The sequence below is a fragment of the Chlorocebus sabaeus genome, chromosome 11 (genome assembly GCF_047675955.1).
Source record: "Chlorocebus sabaeus isolate Y175 chromosome 11, mChlSab1.0.hap1, whole genome shotgun sequence".
Lineage (NCBI taxonomy): Eukaryota > Metazoa > Chordata > Mammalia > Primates > Cercopithecidae > Chlorocebus > Chlorocebus sabaeus.
The window spans coordinates 122,343,207-122,362,961 of NC_132914.1; the positions used below are offsets into that span (position 1 = coordinate 122,343,207).

The following is a 19,755-nucleotide window of genomic DNA, read 5'->3' on the forward strand; positions in this document are numbered from 1 at the left end:
TAACATTATCTGGTGTAAATACACGATTATTTATTTGTTAATCGTCTCCCGTCCTCCTCACATCTGTACCCCTCCTCTCCCGTTGACAGAGGGCAAGAATTTTGCTTTGTTCGCTGCTGTATCCGCAAAGCTCCCAAAGTGCCCGGAATGCCGCAGGCGCTCAGTAAGGACCTGCAGGAAGAAATAGCGAATGAATGATGTACACGTGTAGGAACCAGCGGACTCGGACACCTGGGTTCTGCAGCTGCCCTAACGTCCTCCAGCTCCAGATAAGGTCGGGGAGCTGGGGCCAAGGCAGCTCCCTTGGCCCCAGGTGAGGGCGGGGGTGCGCGCCCCTCAGCCGCACGACCCCCGGCCGCGGGCGCTGGAGTCCTCCGCTGCGAGCACTCCTTTGCGCGGCGCTGCACTCGGCGGAGGGTTACAGGCCGGGGGGCGGGGCCTGAAAAGGGGCGGGGATTCGGGGCGGGGCCTGCGAGGCGGGGACTGGGCCAAGTGGCCCGCCGGGGACGGCGGCTGAGGTTCAGTCCTTTGCTTTCCGCCGCCGCCGTCGCCGTCTCAGCCCGCCAGGAGCTCCAGACCGTCGCCTTCGCCGGACCCAGGTCTCCGGCCCCTGGTCCCCAGCCCTCATCGCAGCCCCGGCGGCCCGCCGCCGCCATGTCCAAGGAGGAGCGCGCCGGGCGGGAAGAGATTCTGGAGTGCCAGGTGATGTGGGAGCCTGACAGTAAGAAGAACACGCAGATGGACCGCTTCCGGGCGGCTGTGGGCGCCGCCTGCGGCCTGGCCCTGGGTGAGAGCCGGGCGGGCGGCCGGGCCTGCGGGGGATGGGCGGGGGCCGTGCAGGGTGGTTGGGTGGTCTCCCCATGGCGAGTTTCATGCTTCTGGGGCTGGAGGAGCCACTTGATGGCGGGGAGGCCTTCTGGCTGCGGGATTCCCCCCTCTCTTGAGGAGCATCACCTCTCCACAGCACCTCCTGGCACTTCCTGACTCTGCAGCCTCTCCTCTGCATGTGGGGGTCACCCTCTCCCCGGGAGTGTCACCCCTCGCGAGGGCCAGCTGCCTGTTGACTGGGTGGTCCCCTGCTAGGCTTTCCTACCTGTGAGGTGCTCGCTGGAGTCTTGACCTCCAATCTGTGGGGGCTTCCCCCGGACATAGGGCCTTTTTGACTTGCAGCTCTTCCTCTGTTTGTGGGGGTCCCTTGCCAGTCCTCAGTGCCGTGCATTCTGCCCCCCTGACCTCCCCCATCTCCAGCTGCCCCTCCTAGAGGCCAGCATCTAGAAGGATGGCCAGGTAGGAGGCCCTGTCCACGTGTCTACACTCCCAGCCCCTAAACAGAACCTAGCTAGTAAAAGACTCTCTTTCCACCCATCACCTTGAACTTCAGAGACCGCCTCTCTAGGGTGTGGGTGGGGCAGAGGCCCCTTCTCCGTGGGGTGACCATTCCGGGTGCTCTTCCTGAGCTCTAGCTGGCTTGCCCAACTACCAGCTCCACCCCTCCACCCCGTCTCCCCCCGGGTGTTCCTAGGGGATTTTTTTTTTTTTTTTTTTTTTTTTTTGAGGAGGAGTTTTGCTCTTGTTGCCCAGGCTGGAATGCAATGGCGTGATCTCGGCTCACCGCAACCTCCACCTCCCGGGTTCAAGCGATTCTCCTGCCTCAGCCTCCTGAGTAGCTGGGATTACAGGCATGCGCCACCACGCCTGGCTAATTTTGTATTTTTAGTAGAGATGGGGTTTCTCCGTGTTGATCAGGCTGGTCTCGAACTCCTGACCTCAGGTGATCTGACCGCCTCGGCCTCCCAGAGTGCTGGGATTACAGGCATGAGCAACCGCAACCGGCCTCCCTAGGGGATTTTTAACTCATGGTCTCTCCTCACCCCCTCCGCCAGTGCAGGGACTCCCTTGTTTCTGTCGGTGGTGTCCTGTTCTTGCTCAGGCTCACAGGAATGGACACCCAGTCACCTGGCCCACACCAGAAGTCTTCTGCCACGGCCCCATGTCTTTCTCACATCTCCTCCTTTGCAGCCCCGTGCCAGGGGTTCTGGGGCCTCCTTTCCTCCTCTTGGAACAGTGGTTGGTTTTCCTCCTTCTTGCTTTTCCACCCATTTGCATCCTGCTTGCTTTACCAGAGTAATCTTGAAGCACACAGGTCTTACTTTGTCACTCCTTGGCTCAGAAGTTCTCAGTGGTTCCTTGTTGACCACAGAATTGCAGACTGCTGCCTGGCAGCTTCCAGGCCCTCCACAGCAGGGGGGAGCTTCCACAGAGTCATTTCTTAGGCTAACCCAAGCTGAGCCGCTCCTCTCCTTCCCTTGCTCTCCCTTGGAGACAGGTGTAGTCTGTTGCCCTGGGGGCTTCCCCCACCCACCGCCCAGCAGTTGGTAAATGACTGTGTGTTGGATTAGGGCAGCCTGGAGACCCCTGGAAGAAGCAGGAGGCTGCCATGTGGGATGATGTTCTTCCTCTGTGTCACCTTGCCTTGATTCCATCTGTTTCCTCTGCTAGCAATAACAGAATGCTGGTCTGGTGCCTGTCCAGCCCTGATGTTATGAAATAATTTCAGATACGGGCAGCCCTGTTAGATGGGTGAAACCACCTTCCTCCATGGGAAGTGTTGAAGAGAAGGGATTTGTAATCTACTTGGATTTCTTTTTTTTTTTAAGAAGAAAGATTTCTTCTCCCCCAGGCTGGAGTGCGATGGCGCGATCTCGGCTCACTGCAACCTCTGCCTCCTGGGTTCAACCAATTCTCCTGCCTCAGCCTCCTGAGTAGCTGGGATTACAGGTGCCCGCCACTACGCCTGGCTAATTTTTGCATTTTTTTTTTTTTTTTTTTTTTTTTGAGACGGAGTCTGGCTCTGTCACCCAGGCTGGAGTGCAGTGGCCGGATCTCTGCTCACCGCAAGCTCCTCCTCCCGGGTTTACGCCATTCTCCTGCCTCAGCCTCCGGAGTAGCTGGGACTACAGGCGCCCGCCACCTCGCCCGGCTAGTTTTTTGTACTTTTTAGTAGAGACGGGGTTTCACCGTGTTAGCCAGGATGGTCTCGATCTCCTGACCTCGTGATCCGCCCGTCTCAGCCTCCCAAAGTGCTGGGATTACAGGCTTGAGCCACCGCGCCCGGCCAATTTTTGCATTTTTAGTAGAGACGGGGTTTCACCATGTTGGCCAGGCTGGTCTGGAACTCCTGACCTCAGGCGATCCACCTGCCTCAGCCTCCCAAAGTGCTGGGATTATAGGTGTGAGCCACCGCGCCTGGCCGACTACCTGGATTTTGAACCAGCTCTGCGGCTTACCAGCTTTGTGATCAGGAGAAAGTCATTGGATCTCCCCTCGCCTCGTTTCCTCATCTGTAAAATGGGCATAACGGGAGCTGAGTCATTGAGTGGGTGTGCGGGTGACAGGAGATGGTCACATCCAGTGCTCAGCTCTGCCCTGGGCCCCTGGGGTTGTGGAGTAAACATGAGCAAGTGCTGGGAGGGCCCAAGCACGGCTGTGGAGCTCCTTTCCGTCCTTCAGGGCTCTCAGACTGGTGGCCCATGGGCCAGGTCTCATTTGCAGACACACTATTGAGTTGCCTGCATTTAAAAGTTAGGAGAGGGGGTGGGCGTGGTGGCTCACACCTGTAGTCCTAGCAGTTGGGGAGGCTGAGGTGGGTGGATCTTTTTTTTCCTTTTTTTTTTTTTTTTTTTTTTTGAGACGGAGTCTTGCTCTGTCGCCCAGGTTGGAGTGCAGTGGCCCAATCTCGGCTCACTGCAAGCTCCGCCTCCCGGGTTCACACCATTCTCCTGCCTCAGTCTCCGAGTAGCTGGGACTACAGGCGTGCACCACCACGCCCGGCTAATTTTTTGTAATTTTAGTAGAGACGGGGTTTCACCATGGTCTCGATCTCCTAACCTTGTGATCCGCCCGCCTCGGCCTCCCAAAGTGCTGGGATTACAGGCGTGAGCCACCGCGCCCGGCCTCCTTTTTTTTTTTTATTGAGACGGAGTCTCGCTCTGTCACCCAGCTGGAGTGCAGTGGTGCCATCTCGGCTCACTGCAAGCTCTGCCTCCTGGGTTCATGCCATCCTTCCAGCATTCTCCTGCCTCAGCCTCCTGAGTAGCTGGGACTATAGGTGCCCACCATCATGCCGGCTAATTTTTTGTATTTTTAGTAGAGACGGAGTTTCAACGAGTTAGCCAGGATAGTCTCGATCTCCTGACCTCGTGATCCACCCACCTCAGCCTGCCAAAGTGCTGGGATTACAAGTGTGAGCCGCCGTGCCCGGCCTGGGTGGATCTTTTGAGCCTAGGAGTTCGAGACCAGCCTGGGCAACATGGTGAAACCCCCATCTCTACAAAAAATACAAAAAAATTATCTGGGCATTGGGGCATGCGCCTGTAATCCCAGCTACTCTGGAGACTAAGGCAGGGTTGCTGGAGCCCAGGAGGTGGAGGTTGCAGTGAGCCCGAGATCTCGCCACGGCACTGCAGCCTGGGTGACAGAGTAAGACTCTGTCTCAAATAAATAAAAGTTGGGAGACCACATATGAAAAGCAAGCTTTCCAACTTCTGAGAATTCAAAGGCCTGTTGTGCTGGGTCTGCATTCCCAACGTGGCAGCATTGTCCGGAGCATTGTCCGAGCTGAGCGAGGCCCCTCCCTTTAGTCTGGAGGAGGGCGTTTAGAGCTCAGGTTTTGTCCTTTTCTCCTCTTACCACTCTTGATGGTGATTTCCACCTCTCTCCCCTTTCTTATTCCTGGCCTCGGACGCTTTGGGCTTCGCTTGAAGATCCAGCTCAAATTCGATCTTCTTTTTGATTATTCTCTTTGAGTATTTCTGCCTTCCCTCTTCTCTCCAAGCGCATGTAATTTGGGCTTTCATTCTGCCCTGTCGTTTTGTGTATTTGTGAGCATTCTTATTGCTTAAAGACAGTGCCCGTGAACTTGTATCCTCTTCTCTGTGTCCCAGCAGGGGCTCACTTGTAGCCTGTATACAGTGTGGGGCCATGCTTTGGACTGGATGTCAGTAGAGAGCAAGGCACATATCCTCAGCGGCATTGCTCCAGCCCTGCAGCCTTCAGGGAGGAAGGGAGGGGCGTTCCCCACTCCGGCCACCTCTCCGTGAGCCGGTCTTCCCAGACCAAGGTTGGCAGGAAGTTTCTATCCCTGCATTTTGGGAGGCTCTGGTAGGGTTACCTACACTCTTTTCCACTACCAGAGCCACAGGTTGGTTGGTTCCTGTCACTGCTTCCAGCTGAACCCACCTGTGCACTCCCTGCACACCCACATGGGGCTCTGGGATCCTCTGATACAGGCTTCCTTGGGGTCGGGTGCAGCTCCAGCCTGGCATATGTGCCTGTGATTCCAGGCCTCTAGCAAGCTCTGGCAGACATGCTGCATGTACTAGCCCTCTGTAATTAGGGGGCAGAGAGGTGGCACCAGTTTCAAAGGCATGCTCTTTTGGAGGACTATGCCAAGTGTCCTTCTGTGTACCACAAGCTGCACGTCGGCTCTCTGTGCAAGCAGCTGGGATGGAGTTTGCCAACAAATAGAAGGCTTGGGCCCTGTTCTCAAATAGCTCCGGGTGCTAGGGGAGAGAGCTCATGTGAAGATAGTGCCACAAGTTAGTGGACGCTGGGCATTCCACGAATGGGGCATTGGTGTTGACGTTCTGAGTACTGCACTGTTGTATGGTGGATGCACCTGACGGCTGTAACTTCAGAAGAATGTATGTTCAGAGTTCCAAGCTAAGGAATCTGGGAGTGGCCAACTCAGATTTATTCCTTGTCTATGAGGAACATCTGAAGCCCTGGCCCACCCCATGGAACGCAAGCTCTACAGGGGGATTGAGGTCCTTTCTTTTGGAATAAGTGAAGGTTACCAGGTGGAAGTTGCTAGGAGAGCATGCTAAGGGAAGGTGCTGTATAAGCTGCGTGCATTTTACAAGCAGTTGCGGTTCTCCGTCCAGCCTGCTGCCCCCAGACCATCCCTATAGGTAAGTTTCCAATAAACCCTGTGTCTGGCTCACTGCTTCCAGATCTCTGGTGCCATCTATTGGAGTTAATAGGGGTCCAGCACAACAGCAGTGTGCTGGGTGTAGCAGAGAATGCGGTTTAGAAGGGCAGGTAGCCTGTCATTTCAGTGACTTGGGCAGCAGGGGCAGGAAGATTGCTTGAGTCCAGGACTTAGAGGATGCAGTGAGCTATGATCATGCCACTGTACTCCAGCCTGGGCAGAAGAGTAAGACCCTGTCTCTAAAAAAATGAATAATTAAAAAAAGAGCAGATAAAATCTTCAGCTAAGATTTGAAGGTGTAGACTGGCTAAGATTCTCCTAGGTGGAGAGGAAGAAGGGCTGAAAATTCAGAAGCCTGTAGGGACCAGACAGGTGCCCAATATAATAATAGTTACTATTTAGTGAGCTCTCTCTATATGCCAGGCTCCATCTGGCACCTGATATGTATCAACTAATGTCATCCGCTTGGTAATCCTACCAAGTGGGTAGTAGTAGTAGCCCCATTTCACAGCTGAACAAACCAAGGCACGAAGTCTCAGTTAAGACTTTGTAGCTGTAGGCGGTGGAGCTGTAGTCTGCCATCTGGTTAGTTGTTGCCTCTGGCATTTGCCTGAGGGCCTGATGAGGCAGCTGTTCCCAGTTCTAGCTAATCGGTCACTGTTTGGTGTGGACAGTGCATTTGTTACCCATTGCTGGTGACAAATCAGCCCAAAAGTTGGCGACTTAACACAAGAATAAACCTTTATTACCTCTCAGTTTCTGTGGGTCAGGATTGGGGAGTGGCTATTTGGGCGGTTCTGGCTCAGGATCCCTGAGGGGCTGCAGTGGGAATGCAGCCATCCCCGAGAGCTGAGAGCTCACTCACACGGCGGTAAGTTAGTGCTGGTGGTGGCAGCAAAGTAGTGCAGGAGGCATCTGCCATGTGCCACCTAGGACTGCGTGAGCATCCTCACTGGCTTCTCCCAGAGCAGGTGACCCAAGAGAGCCACCTGGCTGCAGTGACCCTCACAACCTGGCCTTGGAAGTCACATTTGACCACTTCCACAGTACCCTGTTGGTGACACAGATCAGCCCTCTCAGGTTGGGAAGGGGACGACCATGGAGGGCCATGAATGCCTGGAGGTGACAATTATTGGCTGACGACCACAGTCAGGTACTCACTCTTCTCAGAAGCCGGAATTTCATTTAAAAATGGATTTATGTGCTTGCTTTGGCAGCACATATACTAGGTAGAAAAATTAGCATGATCCTTGCACAAGGTGGAGATGCAAATTCACGAAGTAGTCCATCAAAAAGCAAGAACAGGCTTTTAAGTGTGAACAGCTCGCACAGGCTAAATCAGACCTGGGCTTGTGGTTGCAGCGTCCTCCCCGGTAGAGGCGGGGAGCGTGGGAGCGGAAGAGTGTGTCTCAAGAGTCACATTTGATGAGAGGGCTGAGTCGCTGACTGGGAAAGTTTCCATATGAAGTCGGCCACTTTCGCTGTCATCTCCCAGGGTCCTTGTGGTGTCAAGATGCCATTGTGGCTGCATCCTTCCAGATTCATGGGGCTGGTCGCGTCTGACTTCCTTAGCGATGCTGTTGGTGAATGAACTTTTGTGATAGGCTTTGTTGTTGTTGTTGTTGTTGCCGTTGAGTGAGTTTCGCTCTTATTGCCCAGGCTGGAGTGCAGTGGCATGATCTCGGCTCACTGCAACCTCCACCTGAGTTCAAGAGATTCTCCTGCCTCAGCCTTCTGGGTAGCTGGGATTACAGACATGTGCCACCACACCCAGCTAATTTTTTGTATTTAGTAGAGATGGGGTTTCGACATGTTAGTCCGGCTGGTCTTAAACTCCTGACCTCAAGCGATGCACCCACCTCGGCCTCCTAAAGGACTGGGATTACAGGCATGAGCCACCGCTCCTCACCTTTTTTTTTTTTTTTTTAAATGGGGTCTCACTCTGTCACCCACCCAGGCTGGAGTGCAGTGGCAGGATCATAGCTCACTGCAGCTTCAAGCTTCTGGGCTAAAGCGATCCTCAGCTGTCTCTGCCCCAGTTCTTGTCATCCCTCTGAGTCCAGCATAACTGAGGACCATTCCTGGACACCACAGTCAGAGGGGACACTGCCGAAGGAAGCATCGTGTCTCTTCTGTCTCCGCCCCGGGGCTGGGAACAGTGAGGATGGGCACGCTGGACTTGACTGATGGCAGTGAGGTAACTCAGCTCGGCAGTTGTAGTATGCCTTTTCCCCATTCATGATACCTCATTGGCCGTCTTCCTGATACGTTATTATATCCCTGCCAGTCTCTGCCTTCCTGGAGCCCCAGCAAGGCTGTGCTTTGAAACAGAAGCACTGCATGACTTCCCTTGGTCCCTGATAGGATACATTTCTGCTATCCCTAAGGACTGATTGGCTCACTATGGCCAGTCCACTTGGATCCTATGCAGTTGAGAGGGTAAAAAGTCCTCAGCTAGGCTGGGGTCAGTTTTGCAGTGAAGTCACATTTCCTTAAGGAGTTAAATACCTCTCTTTGTATCAAGTTTCCAGCTCATGTCCTGATGGTGGGGAAAAGCTGTTTTGAGTATAACTGAGTGGAATCTGCAAGGGGGAACTCCCCTGGGCATAAGAAGTTAGATTGTTGTGGAATAAAAGGAGGGAGACCTTTTACCATATAACTTTTTTTTTTTTTTTTTTTTTTTTTGAGACAGAGTTTTGTTCTTGTTGCCCAGGCTGGAGTGCAATGGCACGATCTCGGCTTACCACAACCTCCACCTCCCAGGTTCAAGTGAATCTCCTGCCTCAGCCTCCCTAGTAGCTGGGATTACAGGCATGTGCCACCACGCCCGGCCAATTTTGTATTTTTAATAGAGACAGGGTTTCTCCATGTTGGTCAGGCTGGTCTTGAACTCCTGACCTCAGGTGATCCGCCCGCCTCGGCCTGCCAAAGTGCTGGGATTACAAGCATGAGCCACCATGCCCAACAATTTTTTTTTTTTGAGACGGAGTTTCGCTGTGTCGCTCAGACTGGAGTGCAGTGGTGCGATCTTGGCTCACTTCATCCTCCCGCCTCCCAGGTTTAAGCTCTGCCTCTGCCTCCCAAGTAGCTGGGATTACAGGCGCCCGCCACCATGCTCGGCTAGTTTTTTTTGTATTTTCAGTAGAGACAGGGTGTTACTATCTTGGCCCGGCTGATCTTGAGCTCCTGACCTCGTGATCCACCTGCCTCAGCCTCCCAAAGTGCTGGGATTACAGGCATGAGCCACCGCGCCCGGCCTCCATATAACTTTTTACACTTTTGTAATTTTGAGTCTTGTGAACGTATTGCATATTCAAAAATCAAAATAAGTAATAACACCCCCCAACATTATACTGGCCTTGAGAAGTCACCAACAGACTACCAGTTTTGAACTTCTGGGTTTTCCAATGTATTGACTATAAATTTCCTAAGGTTGTGTGGTATAATAATGGCGAACTCCTAATGCCACTGTGGTAACTTCCAAGGCCCCGTTCTAAGGACTTTCTACGTGTGCTCATTTAAATCCTCACAACAGCCCTGTGGCTGGAGGGGGGCTATTAATTATCTCCTGAGGTCACAAAGCTAAATAAGTGGCCAAATCAGGATTTGAACCCAGGCATTTGGGCTGTAGAATCTGTGTTCTTAGGCATGGTGGTTAAGATATAAAATCACTGAAGATGACTCAAAACATCACCGCCTCAGCTTTTGTTCTTTTTGGGGACTAGAGGTATTGGGTTTGCATCAATAAAAATTAAGCTCCTTCCTTCCACAGACCATTTCTCCTCAGATGAATTTGGCTCGCTTGGACACGCCCCAGGCTCCTGAGGTGTGTCCATCGCCAAGATTTCCCTTTTAAGGTTAATCTGAGCTATTTCATTTTTAGAGAATTATGATGACTTGTACCATTGGTCCGTTGAGTCGTATTCAGACTTCTGGGCAGAGTTCTGGAAGTTCAGTGGAATTGTCTTCTCACGCGCGTATGATGAGGTAAGTAGAGATTTTCCATGGACGTGATCTCTTTTTGTGGTCGTGCTTCAAAGTGAAATGCTAATTTTGGGGAATACTGAATCATATCTTCTTTTTACAACCTTATGCAGATAGGAAAAAGTCATTGCCCTGGAGAACTGGCATTAAATTATCACAGACCTCATTGAGAACTTTTCAGCCCGTTAATCCTCTGTTGTGTGGGGCCCCCAGGCCCTGTCCTGGGAACTTGAGTGATCCTAAATAGTAGTTTTTTTGCTTGTTTTTAATTTTTGAATATTTGGGACTGGGTGCAGTGGTTCACACCTGTAATCCCAGCAGCTGACAGACTAGGATGGGAGGATCCCTTGAGCCCAGGAGTTTGAGTGCAGGCTAGGCAATATAGCGAGATCCTGTCTCCAAAAAAAATAAATTAACTGGGCAAGGTGGTGCATGCCTGTGGTCCCACCTACTCAGGAGGCTGAGGTGGGAGAGTCAGGAGGTTGAGGCTGCAGTGAGCTGTGATTGCGCCACACTCCAGCCTGGGCAACAGAGACAGACCCTGTCTCAAAAAACAATATTTAATTATGTTAAAGTACATATATCATAAATTTTTATGTAACCATCTTAACTATTTTAAACTGTACACTTCAGTGATGTTAAGTACATTTACATTGTTGTAGATTTTTTTTTTTGAGATGGAGTCTTGCTCTGTTGCCCAGGCTGTAGTGCAGTGGGGCCATCTTAGCTTAGTGCAACCTCTGCCTCCCGGGTTCTAGCAATTCTCCTGCCTCAGCCTCCCGAGTAGCTGGGATTACAGTCATGCGCCACCACACCCGGCTAATTTTTGTATTTTTAGTAGAGACAGGGTTTTGCCATGTTGCCCAGGCTGGCCTCAAACTTCCAACCTCGGGTGATCCACCCACCTCAGCCTCTCAAAGTGCTGGGATTACAGGCATGAGCCACCATGCCTGGCCATATTGTCATAGTTTTTTTTTTGTTTGTTTGTTTTGTTTTTTTGAGACGGAGTCTTGCTCTGTCGCCAGGCTGGAGTGCAGTAGCGTGATCTCAGCTCACTGCAACCTTCAACTCCCTGGTTCAAGCGATTCTCCTGCCTCACCCTCCCAAGTAGCTGGGATTACAGGCACGCACCACCATGCCCAGCTAATTTTTGTATTTTTAGTAGAGATGGGGTTTTGCCATGTTGGCCAGGATGGTCTCAATCTCCTGACCTTGTGATCCGCCCACCTCAACCTCCCAAAGTGCTGGGATTATAGGCATGAGCCACCGCGCCCGGCCATAGTTTTTTTAAACTATTAGGAGTTTCGTTCGTTCGTTCTTTTTTTTTTTTGAGACCGAGTCTTGCATTGTCACCCAGGCTGGAGTGTATCTCGGCTCACTGCAACCTCCACCTCCCAGGTTCAGGTGATTCTCTTGCCTCAGCCTCCAAGTAGCTGGAATTACAGGCGCCTGCCATCACGCCTGGCTAATTTTTGTATTTTTAGTAGAGGCGGGGTTTCACCATGTTGGCCAGGCTGGTCTTAAACTCCTGACCTCAGGTGATCTGCCCACCTCAGCCTCCCAAAGTGCTGGGATTACAGGCATGAGCCACTGCGCCCGGCTGGAGTTTTGTTATTTTTTTAACCTGAAGTTTAGAAAAAACTTTTCAACTCTTTACACTGTAAATCAATAAATATCTGAGAAAAGGGAGTCCTGCTGTTCAAAGTCGAATTTATTGTCTCTTTGGGGCAAACCGCTTTGAAATGTTGATCTTTTGGGACTTTGACAATAAAAATCAAGGTTCCAGCACCCCAAGGAAGGAAGCAAAGGCTGAAGCTCCCAAAAGTTGTGGGCAAGGGGCAGCTGGTCCCGGAGCTTGCTCTCCTGGTTTCCGTGTGTCTGGGCAGAGCCTGACGTGTTGGGCGTCGTCTTTGTCTTCAGGATCTCTCGTTGTGTAGGTGCTTAATGAATATTTGTGGAACACGTACATTACTGGGGATGGTTGTTTTCCCTTGGCATTAATCCCTACTTTCAGTTTCTAGCCTTTAGGCCAGTTCAGAGTTCAGTCCATAAAATGATTTAAAAATGCTCTGGGCCATGAGTGAGCTGGCTCCCCGGGAAGCAGAATCGCTTTTGCTGATTTGTGGCGTAGGACTCATGTTGTGTGCGTCTTGGTGTGTTGTCGTTCTCTGCAGGTTGTGGACACATCGAAAGGAATCGCAGATGTCCCCGAGTGGTTCAAAGGCAGTCGGCTTAACTATGCGGAAAACCTCCTGCGGCACAAAGAGAATGACAGAGTTGCCCTTTACGTTGCAAGTGAGTCCCGATGGCGAGACCCGGGGTTTCCTCCGTGGAAGTTCTAGATGGTGCGTGCATGCGGTGCCACGTAGTTGGAGAGACAGGATTTCCAAACCATATGTTGGCACCTTTCTGACCTAATTAAGATTTCTGTTGACTTTATTTTTGCTGGGGAGGGGAGAGGGCCAGTGTGTGGTCATGCTTTATGGGCAAAATGGAGATACTCAAGTAACTAGCTTGTGTCACAGAGAAAGTTAGTGATGAAACTGTAACTAGAATCTCTTCCCATTGGCTTTTCCTTTTAAAATAAAGTTGAGGCTGGGCACAGAGGGCTGGCGTGGTGGCCCAGAGTGGGGTGCATTGGCATGGTCATGGATGGCTCCCTGCAACCTCAGTCTCCCAGGCTCAAGCAATCCTCCCACCTCAGCTTCCTGAGTAGCTGGGACTATAGACACACACCACTATGCATGGCTGATTTTCTTTTTTTTTTTTTTTTTTTTGAGACGGAGTCTCGCTCTGTCACCCAGGTTGGAGTGCAGTGACCGGATCTCAGCTCACTGCAAGCTCCGCCTCCTGAGTTTACGCCATTCTCCTGCCTCAGCCTCCCGAGTAGCTGGGACTACAGGCGCCCGCCACCTCGCCCGGCTAGTTTTTTGTATTTTTTAGTAGAGACGGGGTTTCACCGTGTAGGCCAGGATGGTCTCAATCTCCTGACCTCGTGATCCGCCCGTCTCGGCCTCCCAAAGTGCTGGGATTACAGGCCTGAGCCACCGTGCCTGGCCTTTTTTTTTTTTTTTTTTTAGTAGAGACAGGGTCTTACTATGGTGCCCAGGCAGGTCTTGAAATCTTGGGCTCAAGCAGTGCTCTCATCTTGGTTTCCCAGACTGTTGGCATTTCAGACATGAGCCACTGTACTCGGCCCCTGTGCAGCTTTTAACAATTTATTATTATTTTTAAATTGTATGTTCAGCAAGAGCTTATTGGACCCTCGTTGTGTCTAAGACATCTTGCGATGTAAGACTCAAAAATAAACTGAAGTCGTGTTCTGCCTCTAGAATATTACATTCTAATCATGGAAATAAGGCCAACGTACGTAGAAACAGTTGACAGTCTATATTAAATGCCAAAATGAGTCTCTGAGTTGGCATTTTTTTTTTTTTTTTTTTTTTTTTTGAGATAGAGTCTTCCTCTGTTACCCAGGCTGGAGTGCAGTGATCTAGGTTTGCTGCAACCTCTGCTTACTGGGTTCAGGTGATTCTCCTGCCTCAGCTTCCTGAGTAGCTGGGATTACAGGTGCCCCCTACCAGGCCCGGCTAATTTTTGTATTTTTAGTAGAGACAGGGTTTCACCATGTTGGCCGGGCTGGTCTCGAACTCCTGACCTCAGGTGATCCGCCCGCCTCGGCCTCCCAAAGTGCTGGGATTACAGGTATCAGCCACTATGCCCGACCTGAGTTGGCAATTTTTGTTAGAAGCCAGAGAAAGATTAATTCACCGTGGTGTAAAATACTCATCAGAAAATGAATTTCCATTTTCTTGAATTTCCAAGAAACTTCACTCACTCCCTAGATGAGCATAAAAAACCAAACCACTGGAAACAGACAGTGAGTGGCCCTGCCCAGACTACAGAGCAGGGCCTCCCTTCTGCCATTGTGGGAAGCACCAAAAGACCCTGTGCAGTTGTTAAAGATCATGGCAGTCCAGTTCCCACCGAGACTTACTGGAACACATCTTCCAGGGTTGGGGCCCAGGCTTCCATGTATTTTCAAAGCCCATGGACACTTCTGATGCGCATTCCTGGTGAAGAGCCATGGAGCAAAGTCTTGACATACCATTTGGGCTGGTCAGTGTTCCACTGCTGTTTTCCTTGGTTCTCAGCCTTGACACAGTCAGGGCAGAGTAGATGGGTGGTCTGGGGTCAGGGCTCCAACTGGCTCTCCCTTGCCCTTTGTGTGCCCACCTGTCTGTTCATCCATTCGTTCCTCAAATCTGTATTAAATGCCTTCTGAGGGCTGGGCACAGTGGCTCATGTCTGTAATCCCAGCACTTTGGGAAGCCGAGGTGGGCAGATCACCTGAAGTCAGGAGTTGAAGACCAGCTTGGCCAACATAGTGAAACCCTGTTTCTACTAAAAATACAAAAAATTAGCCAGGTGTGGTGGTGGGCGCCCATAATCCCAGCTACTCGGGAGGCTGAGGCAGGAGAATCACGAATCCGGGAGGCGGAGGTTGCACTGAGCTGAGATTGTGACATTGCACTCCAGCCTGGGTGACAGAGCGAGACTCCGTCTCAAAAAAAAAAAAAAAAAAAGCCTCTGTGAAAGGTGCCGGGAAGACAGCACCTTGAATGAGATAGACAAGCTCCCTGACCTGGGAGGGACCCATGTTCTGAGGGGAAAGCATGGTGGTTTAACCATAAATAAGAAAACATATGCTTGGAAGAATACGCATCGTGATGGAAAAGGTATGATGGGGTGGGGTGCAGGGCTGTTTTAGACAGGGCTACCAGGGAAAGCCTGTTTGGAGGAGTTGATGGAACTTGAAGAAGAAGCAGCCTTCCTCTGGCTGACCCCTGTACCTGGAATCTCCTCCTCCTACTCTGCAGAAGTCATGTTCCCAGGCACAGGGAACAGCCAGAAGAAGGCCCTGGGCTGGAGGAGGCTCTGCGGCTGTGGGGAACGCCAGGAAGGCTGAGCTGGGGGGCCTCGGTTGTGGGTCCAGGAGTGTGGGGAGGTGTGAGAGGGAGTGGGCCATCCTCAGGGTTCTGAGCAAGGGCTGGGTGATCCTGTGGTGACCTGGCTGCTGGGTGGAGAACGGGAAGGGGTTGCATCATGGGAAACGAGACTTTGGAGACTGCTCCGTGCTCTATCTCTGTGTCCCCAGGGTCACTCCTCTGACAGTGGCAGAGGTGGCTCAGAGGCAAGATTCTGGGGCTTGTGGATGTGTCCACCAGTGGTACCAGGCTTTCAGGAAAACCATGATATTAAGTCCCAGCTTCATAAAGATGGATGAGTGAGAACATTGCCTCCAGGATTTCTTTAAATTCTTTAAGTCGAAAGAGTTCCCTCACTGTTTCAGAAGACTTGGTTTACACCAGTGTTTCAGGAGTGTGCTGGTTGTGTAACTAGGTAGGCCCTCAGTGTGTCCGTGTGAATCTTCAAACATTAGTCTGGGGCAGACCCGGGTGGGAGAGTCAGTGGACCCAGGCTCTGGGAAGGGGAATGGTAGGAGTTAGAGATTTTTTTTCCCCTTTTTTTCTTTTTTCTTTTTTCTTTTGAGACAGGGTCTTACTCTCTTGCCTAGGCTGGAGTGCAGTGGCACGATCGTGGCTCACTGCAGCCTCGACTTCCCAGGCTCAAGTGATCCTCCCACCTTAGCCTTCTGAGTAGATGGGATCACAGGCATGCACCACTGTGTCTGGCTAAATTTTTTTTTTTAAGTTTTTTTGTAGAAATGAAGCTTTGCCATGTTGCTCAGGCTGGTCTCGAACTCCTGGGCTCAAGCAGTCCACCCGCTTTGGTCTCCTAAAGTGCTGGGATTACAGGCATTAGCCACCGCGCCCAGCCAGCTCTTTTCTTCCAATTGGCATATAATTCATATACCACAGAAATACCCTTTTAAAGCACACAGCTCAGTGGTTTCTAGCATTTTCAAGAGGTTGTGCAGCCACCACCCCTGTTCCAGAACATTTCCATTTTCCGAAAGGAAACCGCATATCAATTAGCAGTCATTCTCTGTTCCCGCCTCCGCCAGCTCCTGGCACCCACCTCTCTGCTTTCTTTCATGGGTTTCCCTGTTCTGGACATTTTGTATAATTGGATCATACGATACGTGGCCTTTTGTGATTGGCTGCTTTCGCTCAGCACAGTGTTACCAAGGTTCATCCACAGCGTAGCCTGGATCCATACTTCATTCCTTTTATGTCCTAATAATCTTCCACAGTACGGACAGACCACATTTCATTGATCCCTAAGAGGCTCCCATGAGCCTGGCCTGCCCCAGGTACTGCAGTGCATGTGGGAACCTCCCTAGGGTGCCAACCCAGTCACCTCTTTCGTAATCCTGAGGAGGAGAACGAGGACGCTTCGTCTGTTTTCTTTTCCTGGTCCTTTTAAATGCGTGTGCTTTAACCCAATGTCTCAGACGCTTCATGAGGTCCTGGTTTCTCCTGGAAAGTGGGAACAGTCAAATGTGAATCTTCTTAAGAAAAGGCCCCAAAACCTAAAACTAAAAATGTAAACCCCACACTAAAAAACTAAAAATATACTTGATTCCCAGTGATGAAATAAGCCAGTCTTCCCAGAACTGGTAATACGGGTGTCTGGGTGGAGACTGAACTGGGTGGGGTGTCTCTCCCTCTCAGTTATATACAGTATTGGCTGAACCCAGCCAGTTGCCTTTTATTTTTTTAAACCCAGCCCTGTCTTGAGGGTGGGTTAAGGAGGCAGGGTTATAATTCTGTGTCCGTTTCACACCCCCTACCCCTTTACCTTAGCCTCTCTCCTCTTCACTTCCACCGTCTCTTCCCTTTTAAATATTTGAGCCCCCCTCCTTTTTAAATTATTTTTAATTTTTTATTTATTTATTTATTTTGAGATGGAGTCTCGCTCTGTCGCCCAGGCTGGACTGCAGTGGCACGATCTCGGCTCACTGCAAGCTCCGCCTCCTGGGTTCACACCATTCTCCTGTCTCAGCCTCCGGAGTAGCTGGGACTACAGGTGCCCGCCACCACGCCTGGCTAATTTTTTGTATTTTTAGTAGAGACGGGGTTTCACCGTGTTAGCCAGGATGGTTTTGATCTCCTGACCTCGTGATCCGCCCACCTCGGCCTCCCACAGTGCTGGGATTATAGGCGTAAGCCACTGCACACGGCCTTTTTATTTTATTTTATTTTTTTTTTAAGATGGAGTCTTGCTCTGTCACCCAGGCTGGAGTGCAGTATCATGATCACGGTTCACTGCAATCTCCACCTCCCCAGTTCAAGTGATCCTTCCACCTTAGCCTCCCGAGTAGCTAGGGTTGCACGCGTGCGCCACCACACCGGCTAATTTTTGCATTTTTAGTAGAGATGGGGTTTCTCCCCATGTTGGCCAGGCTGGTCTTTTAACTCCTGACCTCAAGTCATCTGCCCGCCTCAGCCTCCAAAAGTGTTGGGATTACAGGCGCGAGCCACCACACCTGGCAGAGCCCCTTCTTTTAATGAACTCTTCCCTTCCTTATAATTGCCATGGGAATAGGGACCCTCAAGCCAGTGATCACAGTTAGTTTACAGATCGCATCCCTTACTTAAGCAGGGGCCTGAGCAGCCGATTATTGGCTCGGGGGCTTTAAGATCATTGTGTTTTGTTTTCTGCATGTTTTCCTGACTTGTTCCTTACTCACCCAGCTGGGTACAGGTGCTCACGGCGCTCTGCTCCACGCTCAGGCGTTCTCAGCAGAACTCATCTCTCCTATGGGTAATCCCCGTCGAGGCCATGCAATGCCCTACTTAAAAAGATACATATATGTGCACAATTGCCTTCATGCTCCAGCAAGTGGAGCAAATGACATGCATTAGCCCATCCGTGTTGAGATTGTTAGAACAGCTGCCTGCGCAGCACATTTCGCTTTTGAAGAGTAGCTATCAGCTTACCAAGTATTTTCACATGATAGAAAGTTTTCTGGGCTGGGAATGTGGGAGAGGTAATGAAAAGGCTACCCCAGGGCAGCAAAGAAAGGATAAAGGGCAAATGCTTACAACTCTAGGCAAATAGGCAAAAAAAAAAAAAAAAAAAAATGGAGTTTCACTCTTGTTGCCCAGGCTGGAGTGCAGTGGTGTCATCTTGGCTCACTGCAGGCTCTGCCTCCTGGGTTCAAGATATTCTTCTGCCTCAGCCTCCCAGGTAGCAGGGATTGTAGGCACGTGCCACCATGCCCAGCTAATTTTTGTATTTTTAGTAGAGAAGGGTTCCACCATATTGGCCAGGCTTGTCTTAAACTCCTGACCTCAAGTGATCTTCCTGCCTCCCAAAGTGCTGAGATTACAGGCATGAGCCATTGCGCCCAGCCTGATTTTTTTGTTTTGTTTTGTTTTGTTTTTGAGGCAGGATCTTGATCTGTTGCCCAGACTGAAGTGCAGTGGTGCAGTCACGACTCACTGCAGCCTTGACCTCCTGGGCTCAAGCAGTTCCTCCCCATGTTGTCTAGGCTAGTCTCGAACTCCTGGGCTCAAGTGATCCTCCCATCTCAGCCTCCCAAAGTGCTGGGATTACAGGTGTGAGCTGTAATACCTGGCTGGAAAAAGCCAGAGGGAAATTAGGATGTTTATTCACTTTCTAAAAGAGATAATTCGCCAGCGCGGCGGCTCACGCCTGTAATCCCAGCACTTTGGGAGCCTGAGGCGGGCGGATCACAAGGTCAGGAGTTCGAGACCAGCCTGGCCAACATGGTAAAAGCCCGTCTGTACTAAAAATACAAAAATTAGCTTGGTGTGGTGGTGCATGCCTGTAATCCCAGCTACTTAGGAGGCTGAGGCAGGAGAATCACTTGAACCTGAGAGGTGGAGGTTGCAGTGAGCTGAGATAGTGCCACTGCATTCCAGCCTGGGCGACAGAGTGAGACTCTGTCTCAAAACAAAAAAAAACCACACACACACACAAAGAGATAATTCACGTTATAGAATTGAAAAGTGATGATCAGTCAGGAGCAAAATATTTGCATTAAGGGTGATGGTCAAAAGATTTAGCTTCTATACTGTAGAAATTATCTTCAGATCATTTTCCTGTACCTTCACAACACCGAGTCTTACTTGTATTAGTTATCTTCCCGTGTCAAAGATTACCTGAAAGCCATAGCTTAGAACAGACATTCCTTACCTCCCGGTTTCTGTGGGTTACAAATCCTGCAGTGGCTTAGCTGAGTGATCACTCATCAAGTTGCATTTAGGAAGTTGGCAGGCGCTGCAGCCATCTGAAGGCTCGACTGAGGCTAGAGGAACCACGTCCGAGATGATGTGCTCACATGGCTGTTGGTGGGAGGCCTCGTCCCTCCTCTTGTGGGCCTCTCCAGAGGCTGCCTCAGTGACCTCACAGCATGGCAGCTGGCATCTCCCAGAGTGAGCCAGATGGGAAGTGCAGTCTCTTATGACCACAGCTCAGAAGTCACTGTCTTTTCCACAGTAACCCATCGATTCCCCAGGTCAGGTGTGAATACCAGCGGGCAGGGGTCACTGGGGGGCCATCGTGGAAGCTGGCTACACACTGTCCCTTCCTATTTGTACAGTCTGTTTGGTGAAAATTGGTATCTTCCTGTTTTAACATATATTTCTTTGATAACTAGGGTCGTCGATCATTTTATTTATTTATTTTTTTCTGCACTATCAAAGTTTTTGACAGCTTGTGTCACTTTTAATCTTCTAAAAAATTATTCTACTGAGCAATAAAAATAAGTGATTTTTTTTTTTTTTTTGAGACGGAGTCTCGCTCTGTCACCAAGGCTGGAGTGCAGTGGCCGGATCTCGGCTCACTGC

General features: G+C 50.8%; 1 protein-coding gene across 3 annotated transcripts in view; it reads left to right on the plus strand.

The window, feature by feature from the left end:
• The first annotated feature begins 473 nt into the window (after positions 1-473).
• Positions 474-19,755, plus strand: part of AACS (acetoacetyl-CoA synthetase) — an 80,948-nt gene continuing 61,666 nt past the window's right edge. For 2 of the 3 annotated variants that reach the window (XM_008005188.3, XM_008005189.3), the window contains exons 1-3: positions 475-787; positions 9,873-9,976; positions 12,148-12,268. In XM_008005188.3, coding sequence (XP_008003379.1) covers positions 655-787; positions 9,873-9,976; positions 12,148-12,268 — 358 coding nt within the window. In that variant the 5' untranslated portion in view covers positions 475-654. Of the gene's footprint in view, positions 788-9,872; positions 9,977-12,147; positions 12,269-19,755 lie in introns of all 3 variants that reach the window. The other variant, XM_073021220.1, reaches the window with a different exon arrangement.